Source organism: Pygocentrus nattereri, chromosome 5, assembly GCF_015220715.1.
Source record: "Pygocentrus nattereri isolate fPygNat1 chromosome 5, fPygNat1.pri, whole genome shotgun sequence".
Classification (NCBI taxonomy): Eukaryota; Metazoa; Chordata; class Actinopteri; order Characiformes; family Serrasalmidae; genus Pygocentrus; species Pygocentrus nattereri.
The window spans coordinates 33,558,600-33,579,238 of NC_051215.1; the positions used below are offsets into that span (position 1 = coordinate 33,558,600).

Sequence of the window (20,639 nt, forward strand, 5' to 3'; positions counted from 1 at the left end):
ATTGTTGTTGTTGTTGTTGTTGTCGTCGTCATGAGATGGTGCTATTAGGTCCTTCACCACTTTAATTGACCGCGCAAAGTGGCGGTAAATTTGGCGCATAGGTTTGGCTCAGCTTCAAAGCAAAAGCGGAGTGAGCTACTACGTTTACACCTCTGCACAAGGCTAGTCTGTGCTGGGATAAATTAAGTGGGAATTACACACGGATTTTCAACTGCAGAACTTCGTGACATAAGAAGTGAAGATCGCAGTAAAGAGATGCCGAATCTGTGAAGATGTGGATTAGCACCCTGTGCTTCTTGTGCGCAGACGCGAAAACGTCAGTTATTCTCATAGAAACCAGAGACAGTTGGTACTGGCGCTGAAACAACAACAACAATGGAGACCCTACAGGAGGGCGAGGACGGGGCTAGTCTCAACACTGTGAGTGATTTGAACGGAGTTAATAGAGTTACCTTTTAAATACCGTTTCGTGTCTTTTTTTCAGTAGTTTTGAAGAGCTGTGCTTCACAAATGTTTTCCCGCTCCACAATCCAACCTAACCTAGTTAGGCAACAGTCATGATAACTTTACTAGCTATCGTTAGCTACCGTTAGCTGACATAGCAACAAGTGCCGACATATAAAGTGACACTAGGTTAGCTAACTAGTTAGCTAGCCAGATTAAGCTAAGTAGTTAGATCACGGTAAGGTAAAATAGCTAAGTAAGTGTTATCTTGTCCGCTGAGTAAAGAACAACGCCCAGAGTCTGGAAATCAAACTGAACAGATAAAAATCAGAAGGGATGCTAACGTTAACTAGATTAGCTAGCTAGTTACCTTTGTTTCCTAAGATGCTAACTAATTAGTTAGCGTTAGATAGCTTAGTTCTGGTTAGCCTGTGTTCCGATTAACTAGGCAGTTGGCTAACTATGTAAATCATATTTATATTTTTAAAATACTTCTGTCAGTATGAGTAAGTATAACGTTTCATCGTTAAATCGAGCTCTCGGCGCCGGTACGAACATTAGCTACATATATCTGCAAACTTCACATAGCTAACCCAGCTAAGTAACATAACATGGCTCTATTACACTTCTGATAGAACATGTAGCTTTACGGTGAAGTTAGTTAGCAGATCTCACTTTTGAAACACTAACGTTACTTATGTCTTCTACATAATAGTCAAATATTTGAGGCAATAGTCAAACAAATTCGAATATTACATTTTAGTGGTTTTGTCGTATCTCAGCAGGCATTGTTCTGTAATTTACCAAGGGAGATCATCTTCACCCATTCGGCATGCATAATATTATGTGCATACTACACAGCCCTACTGTAGACACACTATCTCCATGCAGATAGGGGGTTAGCACTTAACTCAAGGGTTCAAGGCTGGTAGGCAGATGCTATGTGTTTTGTTAGACCTCATTCACAACAGTGTTATTGATTTTGAATTTTGCGTGCTACTCACTCTCCGCCAACACCGCATAAATAACTCTTGCAATCTCAACGAAGATGAAATTTGTCAGTAACTATTCCTTCTGATTGTGGGGTTTGCTAAAATGTTCCAGTAAGACTAAGATTGCTTTTGATACTGCAAAAAAATATCGACGGTACAGTTGCACTAGTTTAATTTCGACACTGGCACAGGAATTACATTATTAAGTGTGTGTGTAATGTTGCAGCTACATGTACTTAATTAATTTAATAAAAACAGCTTTATGTATACAGTTTGCCTTGTCATTTGTTGGAGTGCGTAATGTTCTCAGAGAATTGCATTGAAATGCTGCCCATGGTGTGGTGTAAAAGAACTGCGATGATGAGCAAACACATGCTGGTTTTGAATAGCTTTATTTTATGAGTTAAATAGTCATAGGTTTTTATTGTTTCATATATTGACTTTTTTTTTTAATTGTTAATAATCCTGATAGCATGCACCGAGAATGAAGGGAACTGGAGGTTTTATTGAAAATGCTGACCTTGAGCACTATAATATGAAAAACATAACATGATCATTATTAAGCTAGACTGTATGGTATTTATATAAGGCAACATGATGGTATTGATCAAAACTAGCTGTATTATTTATTTTATTAAATTCCTGGAAATTACGTGTATGAGGATAGTGAGACAGTGGTGAGGTGTGCAGTTGGAGTGACAAATGGTTTCAAGGTGAAGGTAGGGTTACATCAGGGATCAGCTTTGAGCCCCTTCTTGTTTCCAGTGGTGATGGACAGGTTGGCAGATGAGGTCAGGCAGGAGGTTCCATGGACCATGATGTTTGCAGATGACATTGTAATCTGTGGTGAGAGTAGAGAGCAGGTGGAAGAGAATCTGGAGAGGTGGAGATTTGCACTGGAGAGGAGAGGAATGAAGGTCAGTAGAGATAAGACGGAATACATGTGTGTGAATGAGAGGGAGGCAGGTGGAAAGGTGAAGATGCAAGGAGTAGAGGTCGTAAAGGTGGATGACTTCAAATATCTTGGGTCAACCATCCAGAGCAATGGACAGTGCAAAAAAGAGGTGAGGAAGAGGGTGCAGGCAGGATGGAGTGGATGGAGACGGATGTCAGGGCTGATGTGTGACAGAAGGATAGCAGCAAGAGTGAAAGGGAAGGTTTACAAGACAGTAGTGCGTCCTGCTATGATGTATGGTTTGCAGACTGTGGCTCTGTCTAAAAGACAGGAGGCTGAGCTGGAGGTGGCGGAGATGAAGATGCTGAGATTTTCGTTGGGAGTGACAAGGCTGGACAGGATTAGAAATAAGGAGATCAGAGGGACAGTGAAGGTAGAGCAGTTTGGAGATAAAGCCAGAGAGGCCAGGTTAAGATGGTTTGGACATGTGTTGAGGAGGAGTAGTGGATATATTGGGCAAAGAATGTTGGAGATGGAGCTGCTGGGTAGAAGGAGAAGAGGTGGACCTCAGAGAAGGTTTATGGATGTAGTAAAGGTGGACATGGAGATGGTTGGTGTGAAAGTGGAGGAGGCAATGGATAGGGCAAGATGGAGGCAGATGATCCACTATGGCGACCCCTAAAGGGAGCAGCAGAAAGAAGAAGAAGATTAAATTCCTGGAAATTGCTATATTGCATCTTGAGACAATTTTGGGTTGGTTCCATATTTATTAGTACAGGTTTTTGACAGCGCTTTGGGTGCATAGTTGTATAGATATTATAATAAAAGTTTTATATCTGATTCTTTTATTTATTTATTTTTCTTTTGTAGGGAATGGAGTCGTGGCACCAGCTCCCTGCAGAGGAAGATCCCATTCAGTTTTTAGGACACACATCAGCCTTGCATGAGACTAGCAGTCAACATAGGCTCACCCTCAGCACTGAAGGACAGCTGTCCAAAATGGATGGTTCAGGAACACCACGAGAATCTTTACAGCTTGGTAAATACAAATCAAGCCATTGCTATTACGCCAAATAACTGCATTTGTTACCTGTATCAATGACAAAACGCACTATAAAATTGTTACTCAGTGTTTTTTATGGTATTATTTTGATATATTTATAAAATTATGCTTTCCACCTTGGCAGAGTTTCAGGATAGCCATCTGTCACCTGCACTGACACTGATGCCCCAGGGGAAAACCCTCATCCCTTCTGAGTCCACTCTACTGCATCAGACAGATTCAGAGTTTTTCCCCTTGCGGTACTGTTTTTGAAAGATGAACTACGAATATTGTATATCTTTTGTTTTCTGTTATATAGAATATTCTAAGTGCTTGTGTTTATGTGTTTAGGGGATATCCTGATCTGTCCATTGCCTCTGGAAGGTTCCTTAATATGTCACACCAGGATGTGGAATCAAGCTTCCCAAACATTTCACATGAACAGGGTTCACTGTCTCAGCATCCTTTGGGAGTAACTGCTGCCATTTCAGAAGGTGGCAGTAGCTGCTGCTCACTTTCACAGCACAGTCTTTCACCCGGTAGCCATTACCAGGCAACACAGGTTCATGACGAGGAGCAAGAAAGTGGACAGAACAAAAACCTTGAAAGACAGATGGAGGGAAAGGAACAGGCTGATGCTGATTCAGATACAGGAAAGGCTGCTGTGGGCACTCATAGTGATGATAGTGCTCCTGCTCATCTCTTGCTGGAGCACCAAGAAAAAGATGTTGGTGTAGCCAATAGCTGTGTGGTCTCTTCTGCTTCTGGGACTGCTCTCAGTCAAACTAAAGCTGTGCTAACACAACCGCACTCTATCCAGGACCAGTCTAAACATATTGATCTTGCCTGTATCTCTGCAGAGGAACCAAAGTCAAGACCATCTGGGAGTAGAGAGCAGCCACAAGGTGGTTCTTCTTCATCCTTATCCCAAAGAAAGACCACAAGAAATGTTGGTGTTTCACTTTCTTCTCAGGTATCCATAGCCTCAAATATTACTGTTCGTTCCTCAAGCATACAGGTAGACCACACCACTGACCCAGCCCACAGACAGCTCCAATCTAACAGGCATAGTGATGCCACAGCCTCTGCACCAAGACATACAAACAAAAGTGGGACCAAAGGTACTTCAAGTGTACTTTGTGTCACTCCAGCCAGTGGAGCTAGTACTTGTGTGCCAGGGTTACAGAGAGTGCTCTGGGGCTCAGGCAGCCAGACAGCAGCAGATGGTTCTTTCTTAACTTCTCAGCCTTTGTCTCAGTCCACACCTGCCATACTCCTTAATAGAGCAGCACCAGCCATGACCAAACTCTCTCCTTTATACTCTCATCAAGAAACCATGGCTACTATGGCCATGTCAATTCAGAGCAGTAGTTCCAAAGCAGGCCAGATGCCAGCTCTCGACCTGAGCACCAGAGATCTTCAGATAGTTCCTAGAGTTCCACATGGCACATCTTTGGATCCGGTGAAGGCTCATACAGAGACACATGTCCCTCCTTTTCAGCATGACATTCCAGATAACTGTGACCCCCCTTCTACTGGCCTCTATGTACCTGTCTCTGCCTCTGAGAACATATCTCCTTATCCACCAAACTCAGATGCTCTTCCTTCTTCATCTGACAAGAAGTCCAAGGATCAGGATTCCATGCTATCTGCAGGAAGAGTGCGTTCCCTACCAACCCTCAGCTATCTGCAGAAAGTAGGTGCTTGGAAGGCCAACCAGAGTTCCAGCAGGTCGTTTTCAGACAACCTGGGTTTGCAGGAGTTTAACAGTATACCTCTAAAGAGGGCAGCACAGGACTCTGTGTCTGATGCACAAAGCCTCATGCTGACACAGCAAAGTCCGCAATGTAACAATGGGACACCATCAGAATTTGACACAAACACCAGTGTTCAGCCAGTTGTGACTGTCTCCCCTCAGCCAGGGAATGGCTCGTCAAGACATGGGGATCTGGTGGGAGCAGGAGGAGCTGGAGTACCACCCTCAGCATCCCCTCTTGTTCACTCCCAGTCCCACTCCTCTCTTAGCACAGCAGTAACGTCTATTCAGCATGATGGAGTTCAACACAACACACAGCTTCCACTGTCTCCACGTATACATGAATCGCCTGTGCTCTCAAGAGAAGCAAGTGAACAGAACTTAGCAGATCAGCCAGAAGCTGGCCCTGTACAGCCTTCTGCATTGCTCAGTCTGGGCCAGTTCGGTGACGTGTCCTCAAACCACAATGTTTTTAGTGCCCTTTCTGGCTCTCAAGGCAGTTGGCATGGTGAACAGAGTTTACTGGCTTCAGTGGGTGCAGCATCCTCTGTAGTTAGTTTGGAAGTGGACAACTATGCACCCTACTGGACTTCCAGACCTGGCTCCCCTCCACATTCCTATGAGATCAGTATTGAAGACAGGATCCCTGTAAGTTAAGACTGTCCGATTGCAAATATTTGACCAATAAAAATATTTGTTAATAGATAAAAATAATTAAAGATGAAATAAATTTTACTTTTTTACTATTTTATGAAACACAAGCTATAAAAATGTTTTTTTCTGAATTTTTCTGTAGCTGTATCTCCGTAACTTGGGAATTGACCAGTCACCTTCGACAATTTTAAATCCTTTTACATTTCGGGGCCCCATCAGAGAACCTGAGTTCTCTCCTACTGATCTGTGTACCATCAAAGGCTCAATAGGAACACCAACTAAGAGCACACACCCATCTGAAGGTGAGCAGACTTTTTTGACATATACTATTGCACTTAACTTTATTACTTAATAATTGATTGCCATGAATAAGTCACTCAGCTTTAGTCACTAGCAATAATTATGGTGTAACCTATAAAGGCCCAGTCACACTTGAATTTGCCTGCTGATTTTTTTTACGTTGCAGACAATGACGCAAATAAATTTCAAGTTAAACACTGACACACCGATTTGGGTCCTCTAACAATACCGATGCTGCTTTAAATACGTTGAGCTCTGAATGGGCAGTCCTTCATAGCACTGAATCTCCAAAAACGAAGGAAACGCTAATTTAAGCTAATTTAAACGCTAATTTGTCTAAGCAAAAACCCTTTTACCTTTTCTCCTCTGCTGGTAAACACATGAAAAAAAGACTGCATGACGCACTGTCAGTCAGAAGACTGTATTACTGTCTTAGCTTCTGTGGTTTTACTGTTTATTTTAGGTGCGTTTGCCAGCTTGCCAGTTGTGTTCTTATTACCTACTGCCAGGCATGCCAGTTATCTACACTTTTTTGCTGTAGATCAGTGTGTTGCACGATTCTGTGGCCAGTGTATTGTTTAATTTAGTTTACTTTTATGTTCTTACTGTTTATGGTAGGCATTTTAGCCAGCTTGCTAACTGTTGTGGTTGCTGCTTGGCTAACCACAGCTGCACACAAATCACCCCACTGCTGCCACTCATAGCAGTCATCTTTTTTTTTTTTTTGGTACTTCTCAGTGTGCAGCACTATGCTCCACAGAAACATAATGCTTTTGTTGACAATCTTCCTAACCTGCCTCAGTCATGGCCATTTTGCAAGGCAGTCAGAACTGCAAAAGTCTAGTGGTTCTGCAGCTTAATAATTGATATTTCCATACTGAAATCTTTCTGAACCTGTCTTAAACCTGACTTAACACTGAACAGCTGAGTGTCCAATTTTTTCTGCTGGTATAATTCTGGTTATTTAACATTTACCTGTTTTACAATGAAGTCAACTTCCTTCTGGCAAATGTTCTCTGCTGTTGATGAATATTACATAATGTGTGGGCGGTCAGTACTGTCTATTTTAGAAAACATTACCTTGTTGAAATAACTTCATGTGAAAAATTACACATGTCAACATAGTAGTAAAAACAATGGGCTGTATCATTAAAAAATCATAGGAATTCTAAATAACACAGGCCTTGTTTAGTGACAGTGAGGAGTGGGCATTGCTTTGTACCTTTATGTATGTTTTCATTTACTGGTCTTGAATGCAAATGTAACATATTTACGACAAGGTAGGGTATTGTAAAAACATTTCCTAGATTCCAACGGACTCTTTTCATTTCTGTTGCCTCTAATTGTTTTTGATGTGTTGCTTTTGTTGTTTATAGGGGAAAGCCCTCAGAAGGAGACATTTTCCAGTTGTAGTTTACTCTCTGTAGGCTCCAGGACCTCTTTAGCTCGGAGGCTTGCTGTTCAAAAGCCAGACAGACCAGCTAGTCCAGGGAATGTCCGGATGGTGCGTTGCCCAGTAGAGGCTGCACATGATCCTCATACACCACCTACTCCTCAGGAACCTGGCCTCCAGCGGGAGGGAAGTTATGGCCTCTCAGTCCAACTTAATCCAAAGTCTGTCTCTCATCCTGGGGCCTGGCTGGAAGCTAAAGAAGGAGACTCATCACTAGTGGGCTCTGGCACCTTGCAGGAGATCAGACGTTTGCTGGGTCATGCGGTGGGCCTGGTATCTGGCTGTTCTTCACAAGCCTCCTCCCCTGGATCACACTGCTACTCGGAGAGTGATACCTCATTCCTGTCTCTCAGAAGAAACACACAGGCATACCTAGATGACTCTTCTCTGTCAGTTGGTGGAAAGATCTCCATGACCCTGGCTCGATCTTTATCTGACTCTGCCCTGAAGGAGAGCTGTTCGTCTTCATGTGGACCTCTGCAGCTCTACACTCAGACTGATCACTTATCCACAGAAGCAACAAATCATTCACAGAGCAAGGAGGAGAATCTCAAATCATGTGATCTTCGTGTGGCACCAAGGAGGACAGAGCCTGAGGGCTGCAGTGCAGCAGACCCAGACAAAGTGGGTCCAATAAGCCTGTCAGTCGTGCAGGGCAATGTTTCGTCAGCATCAGATGACCCCCAGCAAAGCCAGGAGAGTGCAGTAAACACTGGAGTTAACTCACCTGAGAATAGCCCTACCCACACTCCAGCAGAAGCGGAGTTGAGTTCTTTGAGTGACGATAGTAGTGAGAGTTCACTTGCTGCCAGGGTTGCTAAGCTCCTCCAGAGTGAGTCGCCAGTCTCCGTGGTTACCAGCCGGCCAAGTACTACTGACCCGGAAGAGAGCCGAGCTAGAGGTACACAGTCTTTTGACCATCACAGAGAACAAAAAGAGCTATTCTATGATTTAATAGAACCACACATTGATGTAAGAATTGTTCCTTTTGGAAATTTCACAATCACTTTTTCAGAGTGGATCATGATGAAGGCATCTGGCCGCCAGTGTGAATCCTTAGAACTCAACATAGAGGACAGAAAGAGAATTGAAGAGATCAAAAAAGAGCTGCTGCTTCACACCAAACACTCCAAGGTACAACCTACAGCCAAGGAATCATAATGAAAATGAAGATCATTCATGTCAATTATTTAAAAAAAAAAACAAAAAAAAAAACAGTTTTGCTTTGGCATGTGTAGAAATGAGTAATGAAGTAATGTGAGTTTTTTTCTCTGTGATGCTGGCAGACTGCTTTGTGGACAATCCTTATAGTCTGTTAAAGGTAAAACTGTGTATCTGATGACTGTGTGTGAGACAGAGCAAGGTTCTTTTGTACAGAAAATAACACGTGACTGCATTGTTTTTATCTGGCTTTATCTTTACTTCTCCTTTCCTACTAGTGTTGGCTGATATATTGTCTGTATTGATACTGGTACTAGAGAACATTGGTTTTTTTTTGTTTGTTTGTTTGTTTGTTTTGAGCAATATTGGTTGATAGCAAAAATAATTAACTGCTATCTATTTTTATGTACCTGGTGCTACAGTTCAGTATCTGGAAATTTGATTTCTGTCTGGTTAGGGCTAAATGATAAAGCATTGTTACTTCGAAATCACAGTTTGAAGGACTGCAGTTTTGATTCTATCCTATTATGAAAAATGTTTTTTAATCAGTATTAAATGGAGCTTTAACCTAATAACACCTAAAGTTGCAAACTACCTGAAGCAACTAAGTACCCACATACTGTGGAGACAGTACAACCAGAACTAACTGGTAGTCTGGAATTCTTTGTTTCGCACTCAGGTTAGTGTCGATTCAGCCGCCACCCCAAGTCCGAACATATGTTATATTACAACTAATTATTCTAAGTTAGGTTTTTATTCTAAAATTATTCTGATCTCTTATCCGAAAAGGGTCATAAAATTAAAAAGCATTCTGCAAAAAGAAAAAGAAAAAACAAACTTCAGTCGATAAGTTCTTTTGGAAGGAAGGAAAAGGTCCGCTCTTTTTTTTTTTTGAGCATCAGGTGGCAAGATGGTTTCCGGACAACCAAATACAAAGATCATCACAAAACATCCTTTTTTTTATATCCTACTTGGGGATGATGAAATTATCACCCCTCCCAATTACCTTGTCACATATCATCTTAGTCCTCTTTATATCCTGACTGTGCACTTCTCTTGGACACCCTTATTTCCAATCATACATGACATTGTTTTTTTTTTTTTGTTGTTGTTTTTTGGCTGTACCAAACCTATTCCGTCCTTTCAAGGCCCTTTAACTCTTGATTTATTAACGGCCTCCAAAAAACCTGGTTTCTGCAGGTTCTTATTGGCTTACTTCACTCATTGGAGGCTAGCTTGTCCTTCTTCTCTGTGCTTCTAAATGTTCAGGGACTTTCCAATGCTATAACTCCCTAACATACATGAACCAAGGCCTATCCTTAGTAATGCTTGTATTAGTATGCTTGTATTAATCAACTTTGTCCATGCAATTATAATTTCTTTAATAATCAAGGTAGTAATTAAAATGGAAACTTTTAAATCTCCACACTAAAATAAGTGAATATGTTGAATTTCTTGGCCAAAAAAAAAAATCAGGCCTCATTTTGTATAAAATAATAAGCATTTAAATTGCACAAAACTGGTCAGAAAACTTGTAGCAATTTTGCCCAAATCATCCAGCCTAATGTCTGGTTAATGTACACTACTGTGTAGTTTTAATACAAAATGAACAACAAAGTACATTCAAAACAAACGTTGTCAGGTTTGTAAGGCATTCTTTTATAAGTCTACCAGTATCAGAAGCATGTGTCTATTCATTTTATTAATGAAAACTTGAATATCTACTGATGCTATGTATCATTTTGAATCTTTGTCATTCTTCTTAATGAAATAACCTGACAATCACTCTACCCCATTTCTCAGTGGAGCTCAGATTCTGAAGGCAGTGCTCAGTCCAGCGTTGGTGCAGTCCCCGACCTTACAGTGGGCTTTACAGCAGTGCGCAATGCGGAAGACCGTCTCTCCGAGCAGCTGCAGAGAGCTGCCCAGAATCCACTGGACTCCACCGCTCCACTGCACACACCCCTTCATCACAACCTGGAGTCCAAAGTGCATCAGATTGCCCTCCGGGAGGGGCTAAACCCCCATGCCCCACTGACCTCCATTACCATAGCAACCACTCGCCGCACACCCTCCCCACAGCCGGGAACTCATCACCTGCCCACACAGGATGACCATATGTACACTGCATCTCAGCAGGAGCGTAGCTGCAGCCCCACGAACACATCACTAAAATCAATTGATGAGGGGAGGAGACAGAATCTCATGTGTGATGGAGAAACAGAAATAGAAAAGAAGGGGACAATGAGAGAAGACAAAGAAGGAAAGGGTGAAGATGAGCAAAATAGTGAACAAGCTGATCAGTCAGATATGCCTTATAAAAGCATCACAAGCAAGAATGATATCCCTTCAAGTTTGGACTTAAGTTCAGTCTCCCCTCATAGATCTCTCACATCCCACATCCACCTTACTATTTCACCTAAACCACAGCAGAGCATGACTCAAAGACTCCACTCCCCCACCAGTGATGCCTGTAGCCCCTCAGAGCTGCAGACCGGTTTACACAAACCTCTCTCTGACAGTCAAAGAACCTTAAGAGCCCCATCATCAGTCTCAAGCTCCAGTGAAGAACAATATGCCTCAGCGATCAGCCAGACCAGTACAAGTAAAGACAGACCTGCAGGCCAAGGCCAGTATACTGAAATAGTCAGTGGTGTCTCTCAGATCAGCTGTAGATATGCACAAACTTTTACTCCACCCCAAAGACTGGCTGTGTCACCTAAACCTCTCTCTGTTCGCACACCTGGTAAGCAGCGATATTTAAAATACTGTCCCCTCATTTCTGTTTCTTTTGATTCTGTTGTTTTGTGTAAGATTCTCATATGAATTACTATGTGAAAGCTCCTGTTTTTTATATGTATTTCCTGCAGATTTTTCAACACTGTTGCCATATAAACCTCATGGCAGCTCAGAGCTCTTCTACATGCCACATACTGACCCCAAGCTCTCTCCCGTTTGCTCCGATACCACCATGGAGAGCTCCCATCCAGGTACAGGAAGAAAAGCCATACCTGCTCAACGCATTAGTATCCACCATGTATTAAGTAGAATTTATAGGTGTTTGTGTTTTTTTTAATGTCTTCCCTGCTCCGTAAACTCATGAACAGTAGAATATAGCTTTTACAGCCCTAAAGCTGTGCTTACATTGTGATGGTAGACATTCAATGGCAAACCAGACTTTTCATTTAGGGTCAAATATTATGAAAGCCAGCAGTAACACCAGCATATCACATTGGTTATCAGAATGCTCTGTCAGGAGATAAATTTTCACAACTTTTGCCATCAATTGCGGTGGTGAAATAAACCAATGTCATTTTGGGACCCATGGATGCTGAACATCTCATTGCTTAATTTCTGGTGCACCTAGTATTATACAATAAAATTTTTTTTAAAGGACAGGGGGTCTACTGCTCCCCCCCCCCCACCTTAAATAAACGAACACTGCTAAATGCTCATCTGGTAATCATCCATGTTTATCAGTGACACTGTCACCGTGGCCAGTCACCTCTCTTAGTTACAGAATGATGTCCAACAATGCTGTTGTGGTGTGCCTTTTCTCTACAAACCACAAACTATGCACTAGTGATTCTTCAGTGTTATTAAGAGTGTTTACTGAGGCATTATAAACACTTACAGTATATATTTTTCTTTGTCTTTCTTGCTCTCTCTCGTTCGCGTTCTCCCTTAGACATTCTTTTGCCCCTCCCACTTGAACTCCTGTATTATTCATAGTCTCCTTTGTCTGAGTGAAAAACAAAACTAGTGATACTGAGCTTCATCACATGCACAAGCCAGTACCTTATGGTGTTTTGCTGGTGCTCTGCTGTCTGGTGTCCAACACTGAGGCCACTTCTTTTTGAGCTCATGCTCCTTTTCTCTTTATAATTTTTTCTGTAGGGTCTGATGACGCTGTGCCACCTCGTTTTACCACCGAGATTCTGGGCTCCAGAGAGCTTGAGGACAACACCATTACACCAAAACATAAGGAGGGTATTTACAGTAAAAGGGCCAAAATGTATAGAGGTGAGATGTGTTCTGCATACATGAATGGAGAAACACAATTTTCTAAAGATGTTATACACCTAAATGAAAGGACTCTTTTTTTTTTTTTTTCTCTTTTTTTTCTCTTTCTTGGACAGAATCATCTGTCTTTGGAAGAGGTCTTCTTGAAACTAAGGTTGCTGCCGGTACTCAAAGGGACAATGTTAGTTCTCACTATCAGCTTCCAGTTTTCAGCACTAACAAGGATCAGGAAGCCATACATAATGCTGAGCAGGCTGAAGAGGAGGAGGAGGAAGAATTTGTCCCCCTGCAGATGGAGGCCGACTACAGCACAGATGACCTGCATAATCAAAGCCATACTGTACAAAGACATGGCTTTGTACCAGAAGCACTTCCTTTATCAGTTAAGCCCATCAGGGAGGAGGTACGACGCATGAAGACTCAAGAGCTTGGCCTAGAGATTAGTAGCTCTCTTGACCAACTGTGGCATCGTTTCAGTGAGAGATGGAGCCTGCAGGAGACTCGGCCCAATAATGAGGGAGAAACATCATTGCTGGAGAGATTAGAGCGTCTGTCCCGTCTCCTGCACAGCTCCACTCCTCCACACACAGCTAGCAACCGAGAGGAAAGGGGCAAGAGCAGGAGCAGAGAACTTGAGCTGACAAGGGCCCAGGGGAAAGGGGTAAGCAGAAAAGGAGGGAACAAAGACAGCAGTGAGGTTAGAGTTACTCCAAAAACTGCATGGGAGGAAAACTCTTCAAGGACTGATCAGACATTAGAGGAGGAAGAGCAAGAGAATGCTTATCGCTGCCCAGCGGAGAGAGACGAATCTGCCAGTGTCTCTGTGGAGACAAGCAGTAACCGATCCACCATCGATACACAGCGCTTGGTTCGAGCTTTTGGACCACATAGGGTTAATGGTGGGTCAGCAGAGATCACTGGTGGTCAGATTCCAAACACCAGCAGTAGCATGCTCAAATTTTACAACACCATCAACAAGCAGAAAGGAGGACATGGTAATGCTGCCACAGATGTAATCAGTACAGATGAATCCACGGTAAGACATCATACAGCTGTAGGCCAAAAGTATCCTTAAATGTTTAGAGAATTTTAGAACTTTGGAAATCCTGTCTTATCTTTCCTCCATAGTATAAGATTTTTATCTTTACTGTGACCTCATATGAAACTAGTTATAGGATTCTGTGAGATCAACAGATTTCTGTGAGATGAGTGCAGAAAGCTAAGACTGCACAATATGTAGCTTGTTAATTGTTATTGAGATATTGTCTTTTGTAATACTGATATTGCAAAAAGCTGCAGTATGTAGATTTGCCTTCTGTCTGGCCAGAATCATTTTTGCAGTGTACTGTGAGCATCTTGACCAATGACAGTTTCAGATGAGGTATTTCTAAGAGCGAGATGTTCACATGATGCAACAAACATGATAAAAAATAGTACCAGCCATTCTTTAACTATGTGACACTGCTGTTACTGCTGGGTAATTTTGATAAAAATGTTCTACACATCACAGTATCATGATATCAGCTGAGATGAGCCAAGATCAAAATTGGCAGATTTTTGCTCAAAACACAAAATCGGCAATTAGTAATTGTTATTTTTATCTTGGTAGAGCTGGGTAAATGCACTCATGTTGTATTTGAACTGTTACTGCTACACCTATACAAACATGTCGTAGCATAATTAAACATGACATTGTGCAAAAAGGCCAGTTGCCTCTTACTTTCGGTGTAGTACTTCATTTGATTAATGTTATTTAAATAGGCAACTGATTAAAAATGGTTAAAAAATGTCAATTTGGCCTAAATAACGTTTATATATTATAAGTTTGGCTAAAAATTGCTGGAAATGTGCTAGTGTCTTTCATTTGGCTGTCTGTAACATTAATAACATTATGGCAACAAGGATGCCACTATTAAATAGAATATTCTAATGGGTATATTGCTTGTGGTCTATCAACACTGTTAAGACTGTAAAAAAACAGTAGCACAATGTGACACTAATACCGATGCCTTGGTATAGATTGGATATCACCTAGCATTACATTATTGATTTACCAATGTGTGTTTAATATACTGACATGTACATCAGTGTGAAATATGTAGGAGTATAATTACAGCATTAGTATTACACCACAATATGCTTCAGAAAGCTATTGTTCATACTTCAAGAACACTGAGCTATGTTTTACCACAAATAGAGTATAATTAGACTAACTGGAATTAGAGCAGCACACTATGAGAAACGCAAATTTAAAAACTTAATTACATTTATGAAAGTTTTGTCTGTTCAAACGTATTTAACTAATAATAACAAAAAAGTGATGCATGTCATGTATTGTGAACGTGTTTTTTGTATCATATTATATTTTAATCAATTGCCCACCCCTACACGCAGCCCTACAGAGAACAATGAATTTGTATTGCCTGTATGTGTTTCACACACCCAGTCTCTCGGCTTTGGCCCCCAGTTTTGTATATATGAACATGTGCTTTGTTTTCTTCACAGGCATCTGCTGACTCGTCATCGTCAAGCACTTACACACTCCCCTCTCAAAGAGGCACCACACGCTCACTTAGTAACAAGAAGCCAAAAGTCAAGCTGGTCAGCAGAAGCATACAAGCAGGTCAGTCTCCATGTGATCTCTTGTCTTAATTGTTAAGCATAATAATCTGCAAATTAGGTAGAAGAGCAATTTTAAAATACAACCCCAATTCTAATGAAGTTGTGATGTTGTGTAAAACATAAATAAAAACAGAAGACGATGATTTGCAAATCCTTGTCAACCTATATTCAATTGAATACACTACAAAGTCAAGATATTTAATGTTTAAATGGATAAACTTTATTGTTTTTTGCAAATATTCACTCATTTTGAGTTTGATGCCTGCAACACGTTCCAAAGAAGTTGGGACAGGGGCAACAAAAGACTGGGAAAGTTCAGGAATGCTCAAAAAACACTTGTTTGGAACATTCCACAGGTGAACAGGTTAATTAGAAACAGGTGAATGTCATGATTGGGTATAAAGGGAGCATCCCTGAAAGGCTCAGTCGTTCACAAGCAAGGATGGGGCGAGGTTCACCACTTTGTGAACAACTACGTGAGCAAATAGTCAAACAGTTTAAGAACAACGTTTCTCAACATGCAATTGCAAGGAATTTAGGGATTTCATCATCTACAGTCCATAATATCATCAAAACATTCAGAGAATCTGGAGAAATCTCTGCAAGTAAGCGGCAAGGAAGAAAACCAACACTGAATGACCGTGACCTTCGATCCCTCAGGCGGCACTGCATTAAAAACCGACATCATTCCATAACGGATATTACCACATGGGCTCAGGAACACTTCAGAAAACCACTGTCAGTGAACACAGTTCGTCGCTCCATCTGCAAGTGCAAGTTAAAACTGCCATGCAAAGCAAAAGCCATATATCAACAACACCCAGAAACACCGCCGGCTTCTCTGGGCCTGAGCTCATCAGAGATGGACTGATGCAAAGTGGGAAAGTGTCCTGTGGTCTGACGAGTCCACATTTCAAATTGTTTTTGGAAATCATGGACGTTGTGTCCTCCGGGCCAAAGAGGAAAAGGACTGTCTGGATTGTTATCAGCGCAAAGTTCAAAAGCCAGCATCTCTGATGGTGTGGGGGTGTGTTAGTGCCCATGGCCTGGGTAATTTGCACATCTGTGAAGGCACCATTAATACTGAAAGGCACATACAGGTTTTGGAGCAACATATGCTGCCATCCAAGCAACGTCTTTTTCAGGGACGTCCTGCTTATTTCAGCAAGACAATGCCAAGCCACATTCTGCACGTGTTACAACAGCGTGGCTTCGTAGTAAAAGAGTGCGGGTACTAGACTGGCCTGCCTGCAGTCCAGACCTGTCTCCCATTGAAAATGTGTGGCGCATTATAAAGCGCAAAGTACGACAACGGAGACCCCGGACTGTTGAACAACTGAAGTTGTACATCAAGCAAGAATGGGAAAGAATTCCACCTACGAAGCGTCAACATTAGTGTCCTCAGTTCCCAAACGCTTATTGAGTGTTGTTAAAAGGAAAGGTGATGTAACACAGTGGTAAACATGCCCCTGTCCCAACTTCTTTGGAATGTGTTGCAGGCATCAAATTCAAAATGAGTGAATATTTGCAAAAAACAATAAAGTTTATCCATTTGAACATTAAATATCTTGTCTTTGTAATGTATTCAATTGAGTATAGGTTGAAAAGGATTTGCAAATCATCGTATTATGTTTTTATTTTTGTTTTACACAACGTCCCAACTTCATTGGAATTGGGTTTGTACTTAAGAAGTCACTTAGCGATCAATGGACAACAACTTTTGTAATTAAAGAAATGTGTGCCCTGTTCTACAGGTGATCTGGAGATTGTAGTAAACGGCACCCGCAGACACACACGGGATGTCGGCACTATCTTCCCTTCCCCAGGCAATGCCAGAGACAACAGGGCTCCTTCCTCGGGCAACCCAGAACTACAGGCCACTATTCCTACATCTAGATCTTATAGTGCTGCCTCTACTCAGTCCCAAAAAGTGTTGAAGAGAGAGGCCCTTCACAAGAGCAACCAGATACACTACCCAAACGGTTAGTTTTTAAAAGGTGTTAAGTAAGGGTCGACAGCACGGTCAAAATAGAACATCACAACACTGTGTTTCAAAAGGCACTGTTTTTTTTTTTTTTGTTTTTTTTGGGTTACATTATGTTTTTTATGTTTGCGGATATAAATCTTAAGATTGAACAAAGGGAAAATAATTGATAAAATAATATGGGCAAGAATAAATTAATGATATAAAATAATGGCATAATATTCTGACATCCATTCAACCGCTTGTTTTTGAGGCTTCTGAATGATACATGCAGCTGTTGACGATGTTGACGATGCCCATAATATATGCAGAAAAGCATGTTGTGATGTGAATGACCCAATAACATCTTTTCATATCGCCCACCCCTACTTTAAGCACCATTGCTACAGCACCATTCCTAGTCTCGCTCATATCACTGCTGTTTCTATCTCTAAGGTGTATCATGGTTTGTGTCTGCTGATGAGCTGAAGCCGGATGCCAGAAAGGAAAATAAGCCCCAAAATGAATCACTGCAGCCTGCCAGCCATGCCTGGTTCGAGCCTTACACTAGGACTCAGCCCTGGAGAGAGCCACTGAGGGAACCACTCAGAGAACGGCATATTCAGCTGGAGCAAGAGAAGCCCCTTGATCCAAAAACCCCTGCAGAGACCATCGGCAACAAACCCTCTGCCCTTGTTCGTCTCTCTCTGCAGGTGTGTGTACGATATTTGTGTGACATGTTTTTTTTTTTTTTTTTTCAACTTAACAGAGAATGGTATCGTTTCATAATAAAACAACCTTTGTAAAGGGTTTTTGAATGATTTGCATTTATTAATTGGGTCGTAAACAAATTAAAGCCATTAATAAGCATGTATAAAACAAATTAAAAAGAGCAGCAGTGACCTCTTACTTGCCAAATAATACACATTCATCTATACTGTTAAAACTCAAATTTTACTTCTTCATCACTCAACATCAACAGTCATCCTTATCAGATATTCATATTTATTAGACATACCAGGTCACTTTTGCCATTTTTATATTTTGTAACTATATAAAAATGTTTTTTGTGTGTTTATGGCATAATTAACAGCATTAGTAAACTTTTACATTTTAAACTATGAAACAAAATGGACGGGCAGGAAAGATTTAGATGTACAGCTAATGGAATAATAAACCTACACAATTTGGCTACATTAGACTTGTAGTTCCAGTGCAAAACTAACAAAGCAAACTTTTGGACACCAAAAATATGATTGAAGGGGGAAATTGTGCAACTTGCCATTTTTGCTGAACTGTTGTTTTAATTCATTTAAAACTGTTTTCATTGATGGACTGATTAACATTGCAGGAGGCTCTGGAGTTGCGACGACCGGAGTTTGTGTCCCGTTCTCGAGAGCGGATGAAGAGGCTGTGCTTGCTGGCAGAGGAGAGGAAGGTGCAGGCCGTCTTCACCAGAGAGAGAGAGGAGCTCTTCAACCGCCCGTTACCACTACAGCAGCCGATAGCAGGTTGGTTTAAATTCCTCGTACTAACAGAGAGAATCTCAAACAGTGCTTGTCACAGTTTGTTTGTCACAGTAGGAAAAGCATTTTTCTGCCAGTATATGGAACATTCTACACTTATGGTAATTGTCTTCTGTTCCTCAGTTCCACCTCCTTTGCCTTCTAAGCGAGTCATTCCAATGAAAGAGATGGTTCAGAGATCCAAGCGGTAAGCACTAACCAATAGACATAACTATTACTACTCCTTGTTCATGAGCTTTTATGTCTTGCCTGAGTTAGTAATTGTGAGTTAATTAATGCATTATTTGTTGTATGTGCTATTCTGTGCTCTGTTCTCCATGCTCTCAGTGGGGTGGAAGAGACAGCACACACTCAGAGAATAGACAAAACTGACAGAGTTAGGAGGTAGGATTGTGCGTGTTTCTGCGTGTATGTACATGTGTGTGACGGAGAAAGAAAGAAAAAATGGTTGTCAGCATGCTGTGGAATAAAATGTGTTGATTGGTGTGCTGTTTTGGAAATCAGGTCCAGTCAAGAGTGGAACAAGTGTAGCATCACCATTAAATAGAAACAAGAAAATACCAAACACATGATTTTTTCTGTGTGCTTAACCCATCAGGATTTATGCTCAACTTCCGGAGGTTCAAAAGAGGAAATGGGAAGAGAAGAGGAAGGCAGAGTACCGCACATATCGCCTCAATGCTCAGCTCTTTAACAAGGTAAACATACACTCTCAGGTGTTTAACCCAACCTTTAATCAGAGTTTATGATGTTATTGTAATATTTATTTTTAGAGAAAAATCAGAAAATATATTAAAAGGTATGTTTTGAATGTCATAGAAATATGTTCTGAATGTTGACATGGCAGTTTATGTCCAATATTTAAAAATATACATATTTATAATAGACTTGAAAACCCTTCCACAGAGCACTATGACCTTTACTAAGAGCCATGAAGCTGTTACATGTATACAATATGAAACAAAGAATATACTATTGTTATCTGTATTGTAACATTAAAAAATTGCATATCCTGTACTTTGTCATATAAACATTATGATCATAACAAAATACAACGGTGCTTAATGCGGAAATCATGCAGTTTGTGACATACATACGTGTATTTGTGTGATTGAGCATTTTTTTTCCCCTTCTTCAAACTGGGTGGGAAGTGAGTTTTCACCTTTTCGAAGGAGAAAAAGTTCTGCTCCTCTGTTTGCCAGGCTGTGGTTGCATAGTGTCTAAAATCTGTGATGAAACTGCAGTTTGTTTGACTAAAATGCAGTGATGGTATTTCAAAGTGTCCACAAGAGCATTACTATGTGTATTTAATATCACAATATATTATTGTATATATTTATTATATATATTGTATATCTTATTACTGAATACTGGCACATGTGCTTTAGTCCTTTGTGTAGTGATACAGTTGAAGCTCATGCATTATTCTCTTTTCTCTTATAGAAAGTCACCAATCGTGTGTTGGGCAGAAGAGCACCTTGGCAGTAATCTGAACAGATACCAACTCAAAGTTTAACTGCACAGCTCTTTGTTTATCTAGACAAGTTTTATTGTTCTTAGTGTGTGTGTGTTTGTCTGTGTGTGATGGTGTGTTTGTGATGATGTCTATGTGATGTGATGGACAGTATATCTCTTGGGAGATCTGTTACTTGTAGGAACCAAACTAAAAATCACATGATTTTACTTTTAATATTTTACTAATAGTTTTTATATTTAAAAAATAAATGACCCATGGCAGCTGTTAAAGTGTCTGAGTGTTTTCTGAAGCTACAAGACTGTCTCACATGCGCAGGCATTACTCTGTTGGT

The 20,639-nt window shown here is 41.0% G+C and overlaps 1 protein-coding gene across 2 annotated transcripts; it reads left to right on the forward strand.

Annotated features, from left to right (window-relative positions):
* Positions 1-112: 112 nt before the first annotated feature.
* alms1 (ALMS1 centrosome and basal body associated protein) lies at positions 113-20,577 on the forward strand. 2 transcript variants are annotated; one of them, XM_017721443.2, is made up of 19 exons: positions 113-420; positions 3,202-3,370; positions 3,519-3,633; positions 3,725-5,777; positions 5,926-6,085; positions 7,460-8,437; positions 8,552-8,670; positions 10,501-11,443; positions 11,568-11,687; positions 12,595-12,720; positions 12,837-13,756; positions 15,226-15,343; positions 17,097-17,324; positions 17,762-18,018; positions 18,657-18,816; positions 18,955-19,018; positions 19,159-19,215; positions 19,430-19,529; positions 20,275-20,577. In XM_017721443.2, the coding sequence occupies exons 1-19, from the start codon at positions 376-378 to the stop codon at positions 20,317-20,319; spliced, it is 6,777 nt and encodes a 2,258-aa protein (XP_017576932.1). In that variant the 5' UTR covers positions 113-375; the 3' UTR covers positions 20,320-20,577. The 2 variants fall into 2 exon arrangements, with proteins under 2 accessions (XP_017576932.1, XP_017576933.1); XM_017721444.2 differs by lacking the exon at positions 19,159-19,215 and having other exon boundaries at positions 114-420.
* The last annotated feature ends 62 nt before the right edge of the window (positions 20,578-20,639 follow it).